This window comes from Lethenteron reissneri, chromosome 4 (assembly GCF_015708825.2).
Source record: "Lethenteron reissneri isolate LAM-NWPU_2019-01 chromosome 4, ASM1570882v1, whole genome shotgun sequence".
NCBI classification, from domain to species: domain Eukaryota; kingdom Metazoa; phylum Chordata; class Hyperoartia; order Petromyzontiformes; family Petromyzontidae; genus Lethenteron; species Lethenteron reissneri.
The window spans coordinates 6247896-6257058 of NC_083782.1; the positions used below are offsets into that span (position 1 = coordinate 6247896).

The 9163-nt window shown below is 49.9% G+C and overlaps 1 protein-coding gene across 1 annotated transcript in view; it reads right to left on the minus strand.

Annotated features, from left to right (window-relative positions):
- LOC133349483 (coiled-coil and C2 domain-containing protein 1A-like) overlaps window positions 1-9163 on the minus strand; it is a 29006-nt gene extending 19843 nt beyond the window's left edge. Inside the window, exons 1-5 of the mRNA XM_061562981.1 lie at window positions 8974-9163; window positions 7037-7191; window positions 3311-4234; window positions 2571-2629; window positions 1703-1819 (exon numbers count right to left, since the gene is read on the minus strand). Coding sequence (XP_061418965.1) covers window positions 1703-1819; window positions 2571-2629; window positions 3311-4234; window positions 7037-7191; window positions 8974-9010 — 1292 coding nt within the window. The 5' untranslated portion in view covers window positions 9011-9163. The remainder of the gene's footprint in view (window positions 1-1702; window positions 1820-2570; window positions 2630-3310; window positions 4235-7036; window positions 7192-8973) is intronic.

Here is a 9163-nt window from a genome sequence, read left to right on the forward strand (position 1 = left end):
CTAACGTTCCCCACACAAACACACACATACTTTTGCGGGAGGTACAAACGCAATCCATCTGGCCGACCCAGACACCGTTAAATGGCTTTCCAAACTCAACAGGCAGCAAACAGCTCGGTCCGCTGCCTTTCAAATGCCGTCGGAAGGAAGGAAATAACGTAAAAGGTTCAACGTTGTTGTGGGCGCCATTTGCTGCGTAGAGTTTGCACCAGCCTCAAACGCTACAGCTGCACGGAGCGCCAAACCACAGCTGGGTTGCCGGTAAATGATAGACAAACAGTAATTTTGCGTGTGCAGCGCGGTAACCACATCTGTGAGCTCACGTCAGCCGCCTTTTCTTTCTTGCCGTTCGTCTGTCCTGGCCGTTAACATCCCACTGCTGGGAAAATTCCTTGCCTGAATGTCTTCTACTCTTAAACATTTCTTGTCATCTCCATCCAAATCTTCTCATCTCGTGCCACAATTTTAGTTTTTTTTTCTACCTCCCTTCCCTCCATGCCTCCCTCCGTGGGCCTCCGTTCCGTCGTTAACTATATTCCGTCTGCCATCCGATCTCCGAAACTGGGCGTGTTGCACGACTCAATTTTGGTATTTACATTATGTAAATTGAATCAGTGAAAACGTGCTTTTTAACTCTCAAATATTTGGTTGTAATTTTGTACCGCCCAGCTACTTAAAAAATCCTCAATATCGTGTTTCAGCCACTAGACAACATGCCGCCAGCCAGTCGGCGGGTCAGTCACGCAGAACACGTGTGTATTGGTGGGTGGCTGAGCGTTGTGTGTGGTGTGTATTAGTGGGTGGCTGAGCGTTGTGTGTGGTGTGTATTAGTGGGTGGCTGAGCGTTGTGTGTGGTGTGTATTAGTGGGTGGCTGAGCGTTGTGTGTGGTGTGTATTAGTGGGTGGCTGAGCGCTGTGTGTGGTGTGTATTAGTGGGTGGCTGAGCGTTGTGTGTGGTGTGTATTAGTGGGTGGCTGAGCGCTGTGTGTGGTGTGTATTGGTGGGTGGCTGAGCGTTGTGTGTGGTGTGTATTAGTGGGTGGCTGAGCGTTGTGTGTGGTGTGTATTAGTGGGTGGCTGAGCGTTGTATTATGTGGCTGGTGGCTGGGTGTTGTGGAGTGAGGTGGTGCGTGTTGGTGGGTGGCTGGGTGTTGTGGAGTGTGGTGGTGCATGTTGGTGGGTGGCTGGGAGTTGTGGAGTGTGGTGGTGCGTGTTGGTGGGTGACTGGGAGTTGTGGAGTGTGTTGGTGCGTGTTGGTGGGTGGCTGGGTGTTGTGGAGTGTGGTGGTGCATGTTGGTGGGTGGCTGGGAGTTGTGGAGTGTGGTGGTGCGTGTTGGTGGGTGACTGGGAGTTGTGGAGTGTGGTGGTGCGTGTTGGTGGGTGGCTGGGTGTTGTGGAGTGTGGTGGTGCATGTTGGTGGGTGGCTGGGAGTTGTGGAGTGTGGTGGTGCGTGTTGGTGGGTGACTGGGAGTTGTGGAGTGTGTTGGTGCGTGTTGGTGGGTGGCTGGGTGTTGTGGAGTGTGGTGGTGCGTGTTGGTGGGTGACTGGGAGTTGTGGAGTGTGGTGGTGCGTGTTGGTGGGTGACTGGGAGTTGTGGAGTGTGGTGGTGCGTGTTGGTGGGTGGCTGGATGTTGTGGGGTGTTGTGGCGTGTGTTGGTGGGGAGGCTGGATGTTGCGGGTGTTTCTTGGGGTGTGTGCGGAACCTGGGCACGTGCAGAGTCTCGCGCGTGAGGGTGTGTGTGGGGGGCGGTGCCCCCTGCCTCTGCGCCATCTCCAGTAGCACCTGCAGCCGCGTTGCTTGTTCAGCCATCTCCTCAAACCTACGATAAAACAAAGATCGCCCCGGACAGCCTTTACAGACTGTTAAGGCCAGCACGGCGCACGAGGGGGTGGCATGTCCAAAACCTCTCTCCGCTACCTTCGTTTCCACCAATGCTTATGTTTACCCATCGCACCAGGTACTCATTTAAGGTGGAGTGGACCTAGGAGAGGCTCAGGACCGCTTCAGATATTCGTCACCGATTGTTGGCAGTGAGTATCGAACATGGGTCGCGGGGTTGTAGCACAGCACGCGCTAAGCATGCGCCACCGTTCCCCACGTATATTCACACACACAGTCACAACAACAAAGTCACAACAAGAACCACCACCGCTGCCACTAAGTGGCAGTGGTGTCACCAAGGCGCTTGTGCCAGACTAGGTACACCTTGAGGCGCGCCACACAAAGATCCCCCTTATAGCCTTAACAGACTGTTGGGGCACCAATGAAGGTTGGCACGGCACATGAGGGGGTGGGTGGCCAGCACCAAGTCCGACTGTCTTTGTCTCCCCAGCGGCGATGCTTACACACCACACCAGGTACTCATATGAGGCTGAGTCGACCTAGGGGAGGCCCATGACCGGTTCAGAAAATCGTCACCGGTGTTGGCCGTGAGCAAGAATCGAACTCCGCTCGCCAGGTTCGTACCACAGCATGCAAACTGCTGCCCTACCGCGCGCACACACACAGTCACACACACAGTCACACACAGTCACACACACAGTCACACACAGTCACACACACGTACTCACCTGGCAGCTTCAGTGCTGTGCTCAACCTGCGAGCAACGCCCCGAATATGCCCGGCATTTCTGTGGAACCAGAGGCATAATCTTAGTAACTCCTACTGCAATGAAACCCACGTGGGGGGGGGGGAAGGGATGCAAGTTTGAGTGGGTAGTGGTACAGGTCATAGTGCAGCTGTGCAGAGGTGGTGCAGGTGTGAGCAGGTGGTGGTACAGGTGGTGGTACAGGTGGTGGTACAGGTGTGAGTAGATGGTGATACAGGTGGTGGTACAGGTGGTGGTACAGGTGTGAGTGAGTGGTGGTACAGGTGGTGGTACAGGTGAGTGGGTGGTGGTACAGGTGGTGGTACAGGTGATAGTGCAGGTTGGGGGTGGAAGTGCAGGTGTGAGTGGGTGGTGGTACAGGTGGTAGTGCATCAGCCAGTCATCTCAGTCAGTCGACCCGTGGCACCTGGGTCTGCCCCGTGACCTCCTGCCAGCGGGCGTTCGACACTTCACGTGGCCTCAAGGTGCACATAGCCTGCCACAAGCGTCGTGGTGACGTCACCGCCACTTTGTGGCGAATGGCGGTTGTCGTTGTTGTTGGTAGTAGTGCAGGTGAGTGTGAGTGGTGGTAGTGGTTCAGATGTGAGTGGGTGGTGGTGATGCAGATGGCTGCGGTCCAGGTGTGAGTGGGCAATGGTGAAAGTGGTGGGCCACAGTTTCTTTCACAAATCGGGGAGCAGTGATGGGAGCGGGAGCCCTCACCTTTCCCTGCTCGCCCAATCGCTCCGTGAGCCACGCGTACTCCTCCTGTGACCGTTTCGACAGGGCGCACCCTGCCGGCTCCTTTGCCCCGCGGACCCCCTCTGTCCCGCGGGTCCCCTTGACCCCTCGATGAGGCCCCTTCGCTCCAGACCCCGGTGTGACCACACTGCAGCTGTGGCTGCCGTCGGGATGCACTTGCCTCGTCCGTCTCGGTCGGAACGGGTCCCACTTCTCAAAACTCGGTTTTTGCAAACTCGGCCTTTCTTGCCTCTGCACGGTCGTGTGATTCGGGCTGTCGCCCCTTTCCTTGGCTGCCCTCTGAGTTTTGTCAACGGGGCTGTCTGTAGACCGGTCCCTGTTATGCACTAGCTGGTGTACTGGCTTGTACAGACTTTCTTTATTCACGTCTTTATGATGTACCGGCTTATACAGAATTTCTTTATGATGTACTGGCTTGTCTACACTTTCCTTATACCGGTCCTTATGATATACCGATCTGTCCATATTCCTCTTGTACCGGTCCTTATGATATACTGGCTTGTACAGCATTTCCTTATTCTGGTTCTTATCATACACTGGTTTCGGGACACTCTCCTTATTCTGTATTGCCATGTGCACACTCTCCTTATGCCTGTCCTTGTTATACACTGGCTTATACACACTTTCCTTGTGTCGCTCCTTGTCATCCGTTGGCCTGTAAGCACTTTCTTTATACCTGTCCTTATTGTATTCTGGTTTCTGTAGACTCTCCTTGTGCCCGTCCTTGTAATGCACTAGCTCACGCAGACCTTCCTTGTACCGGCGGTCACGGTTCTCCACCGGTTTCTGCAGACTGTCCCCGTGTTGGTGCTTGTGCGGCGCTGGCGGGACAAGCCGACGAGCGTCAGGGTCTTGCCTCGCTCGCTCGCCGCTGGGAAGATGTCGCTGCACGCCACACCCAATGCCACATCACGTACCCTGACGCAGCTCCTCAACGCAACGCCTGAACGCAACACTTTTTAACACATGCCGAACGTACTCTCTCAAGTGCACATGTCAGCGCACGTCTACTGCACACCCCGACACACGCGGCCTAGCGGCAGCGCGTTCGCCGCTCGTTGCAGACGTTCACAGTTCAAATCCAGCGGCCACCATGATTAATACTACAGTGTGTAATAACCGCAGTAATAATGAAACTACGCGCCGTCTGCTTCGCTCAGAGTGGATGTTAAAGATCCCCTGAAGTCACTCGCAAGAGTAGGCCAAGGTTAAGTGTGAATGTAATTGTGCCATATAATTGGTCTCGTTTTTTTTACACCTGTAATTGTGGAATGCTGTGAGGTTGGCTGCCAGCCAAGATCACCCCTTGAAAATTAATCTTTTAGCTCGATGGGCTTTACTCGAGAAACAGCTCGAGAAATACACTTCTGATTCTGTGTGCTGGCGTCCGCATTTTACAAATTCAAAAATGACACGACAAATTACTCAATTGGGATCACACACAGCAGCAATCATCCGTGCCTGTCGGCAGGCTAATGACAAATGAGACTATCCAGATCCCTTCAGTTCTCACCCGGTTAAACAAAATAAACTTAAAATTTTAACTGGAAAGGTGTCTAAATGTGCATCGCAGACGTGACGTGAAGCCATTGCACACAACACGTACAAAGAGAAAAACGTTACCCCTTACGGGCACATTTAAAGAATACAACATTAATCTACGCATCATTATTATCGGGATAACTTCAGCCAAGGACGTCTGGGTCAGCAAGCCAGAGCATATTTCCGCACCTGGCACGCAAAATTTATCGTGCTAGAGATGCTTCAATCATCATTTTGCATTTCTTAAATTATTACATTACATCAGAACTCTCGTTATGGCTGTGGTTACTGATCGAATGCCTCCAGCCTACCAGTGAGACCAAAACAATATGTCGCAATCGGCACACCACATCTATTATACCTATACAGGTAGTCCCCGAGTTACGATGATCCGACTTACGATATTTCGATCTTACGATGGCGATATCGATGACAAAATTGTAGGTAGGCCAAAAATGTACCTTGTTTTTTACTTAAAATTTTACTGTGCAATACAGTATTGTAATTAATAAATACATACAGTATATAGTTTATACAGTACGGTACTGTAAATTGCTTTGTTTTGCTAAATTATCACCATTCTTTAAGACTCCTGGGTAGGCTAGGCCATCTTCGACCTACGATATTTTCGACTTACGATGGGGTCGTCGTAACGCATCTCCGTCGTAAGTGGGGGACTACCTATACTGTTTGGTTCTTTCGGTAAAGTCACTACGGCTGTGGCTGCTAGTCAAGTGCCTGCTCGAAGTCCACCAGCAACTGAGAAAACATTCAGGGAGAAACTGAGAACCGGTTACGTCGTTGACCTACGTGTGAATGTGTCATTTACAAAAGCCTCCGCACATCTTTGTGTGACATTCCCTGAACAAATCTCACCGAACTACTCATTCGCACTGCATTTCTTTGCAACGCGAAAATAAAAGGCTGACATTCCGGGTAACATCAATACTTTGGAGGAAGGAGTGGGGACAGAAAGGAGCTTTTTGTGATTCATTTCATTAGATATGTTCTTGTGCATCACTGCCAAAGCAGTCCCGTAAACTTCACTTGTTCACGAGTCAATTTACCGCACTTGGGCGACGTCATTCTTGTGTAGGTGGCGCGCGCTCTGACCGTAAGGAAACGCAAACCTATGACACCAAAGACGAGCTATGTATGACCCATTGACCCCAGCTGGCTGGATTGTCTGGGTCTTGCCTAATAAAACTAGTGTGTGGCTACTGTCGAAATTGGCACGCTGGCTTGGCACAACGATTTGGCAGGCATGCTAGTGAGCACGTCACCCCTACTCGCACGTGACCGCGGTGGTGCCCACCAAACAAACGTCCACATTGTGGAGGACGGCCTCTTCTGGTGCTGGCTAAAAGGTGGAATGCCAAGGTTGACTCAACTCGGTCGAATGGTCGGATGATGTCGACATCGACCTGCAACGGTAAACGCTATAAAGACCTACGGCGGAAAAAAAATGTTGGCAACCTCACAGCTAAATTTAGCAATCACCTAATAACACAGTGGTGCAATGGTTCTCACACTGCACTATGGACCAAGTAACCTCAATTCAATTCCAGGTCATAGTTGACATTAGAGACGTTTGATATCAAACTGGTCCTGGTAACCCCACCTCCCACCCACCCACCCCCAAAATCCTTTAATAAACTGGCTCTGGCCAGCATGCTGAAGTATGGTCAAATAACCCCCATGACCGACAGGACTGAGAAAGAATGGTAAATTACTATTAAAAAATCTGGTGGTTGTCCTGCATAATTTTGTATTTTGTCTGCATCGGTTTTTTTTTGCACTGTGTTGTTGTTACTGGAATACCCTTAAATAATAACGTTCATCTCATTCAAAGTGACTGAGCGATGGAATATAAAGCCTAATGTGGCCACAGGTCATTCATGCAATGCAGTTTAAGATTGTAGTTTCAAATGAATTTCACTCCATCCACAGTCTGGGCTTCAACCCGGCCAGCAAAATATATTTTTCTGCCCAAAAAAAATCTGACCTCGGTTCATCTCACTGAGGTATGTCCCCCACGCGTGGCGTGTAAACAAAGTGTGGGCTATGTTGTCCTTCCCCCGCACCTCCAATGAGCACGGCTGTCAACGTACGATGTTGAAAGAGGTTCAACATACACATACGTACGTTACTGGAGGTTCCCCTGGCAGACGGGATGCGATGTGTCTTGTGGTCCTTGAGGTCCTGGTGAAACTGGTTGGGATTTTGGACACCGTGATGTGACGACGACCCTGGTTGTCGCCAAACTGCCCCCTCGGTCCCCGTCTGCGCCCCACTCTGCCCTGCCAAACACATGCAGTGGCGACATTCGTTAACGGAAGGAGGCAAGCAGGTCTGGTATTGAGAAAAACAAAAAAATATTGAAAACTAAACGAGTTTTTTATTTTACCAGGTAAGGCCCACTGAGCTATAGAGGTCTTTTTCAGAAGCGACCTGAATAGAAATTATAGTGCAAAGCAGTGGCTTATCGCGTGGAATTTATAGCAGTCAAATACTCTAAATGCATGTTGATCCGGAGATAAATTCATACAACCATGGGGAGAGACACAAACTCCAAATATACAGGAGTCAGGGTCTGGATCGAACCCACCACCTGTATTTAATGTGGCGCTGCACTCTGATGTTGTAGGAGAAAAATGTGTTTAAAAGTCTATTTAATTAAGTAGAACGTGTTGTCTATATTTATTTAAAGTTGCGCATTTTGATGTGACGTCACATTTCTCAAATCCCCCCCTCCCACGTCGTCACAAATGTCTGACAGCCCCCCCACCCCCTTAGGTGCGTGACGTCATTTATGGACGGTCCCGAACGTGGTTTTCGAGCGGTCCAAAACGATCACCAAGCAAATGCTGTCAGTTACACAATAAACAATTAAATTATGACAGGAACCATGAATATTATGCAGTTTTATAATCAATTACAATTGCTCCAAAAAAACATTAGCAAAGTAGATTTGAAGCTTTCGTGACTGCAAGGATTCATACTCTTAGGTTTTTTCGGTAAAGTCACGTAGGAAAAAATAAAAATATAGAAATTATAATAGAAATGAAATAATAAATTATCATTTCTATTATTTTTTATTTTTACCTACGTGACTTTACCGAAAAAACCTAAGAGTATTTGCAAAGTAATTATGTATTGGATAATAGCTATGTATGTACAATTCTAACTACACATTCATAATGGATTTTTTTTTTGGAGGAGGGATTTGGCCACGTAATTATCTGTCAAAAAGTGTGCCGTTAAGACCCTCCACCACCCGATATAGGGGCCGTCATAAATGACGTCACGCACCTAGGGGGGGGGGCAGACATTTGTGACGATGTGTGACGAGGGGGGGGTGAGAAATGTGACGTCGCATCAAAATGCGCAACTTTAAATAAATATAGACAACACGTTCTACTTAATTAAATAGACTTTTTAATAAATGTTTTCTCCTACAACATCAGAGTGCAGCGCCACATTAAATACGCACTACAATGACAATAGTTTAAAGCGATTTGAAGCATGTTTTTTTGGGGGGGGGCAGAGCTTTGTGACGTCATTTGAGAGGGGGGGTCTGACTTTGTGACGCCGTGTGACGAAGTGGGGGGGGGGGGGGTCAAAAATCCTACAAAATCGCGTGACGTCACTTATGGACGGCCCCATAGCCGAACAAGTTCAAATGTCACGTGCTGTACGCGCGTTTAAAACCGAGCTACACTGCAATCAATCCGAGTCGGTTACATCGCAACAAGTTTAGTGTGGAAATGAAACATTTAGGGGCAACGGTGATATACAATCGCGACATGTCTTTGCCGAAGGAGTCGTTACGATTATCGCGATTATCGCGATTATCAGCGATAATCACCGCGATGAAGCCAAAAACACAAAACATTGGCACTGTCCGGCTGGACACAGCCTTCGACACGGCGGGCGCACGAAACAAAAACGAAAAAAAAAACACTCGACGACGTTTCGGCCCACGGGTCCTTCATCAGGCGCGCGACAACAACAACAACAACCACAACAACAACAACCACAACAACAACAAAACCCTCCGCGGCCTCTCTCCGCCGCCTCACCTGAGGGAAGAAAACGAACGCGAAGCCTGGTCCCCATAAACTCCTGGGGGAATGGGGGGTCCCCTTCAATCCGGGGTCCCCGCCGCTGATCCCCGTAGGGGGTAAGCGGTGACACGGGGGGGGGGGAAGGGGGGTTCGCGGAGCCCCCCGAAGATGTTCGCGAGAGGCAGAGGCGGGAGTTGCTGGGCCA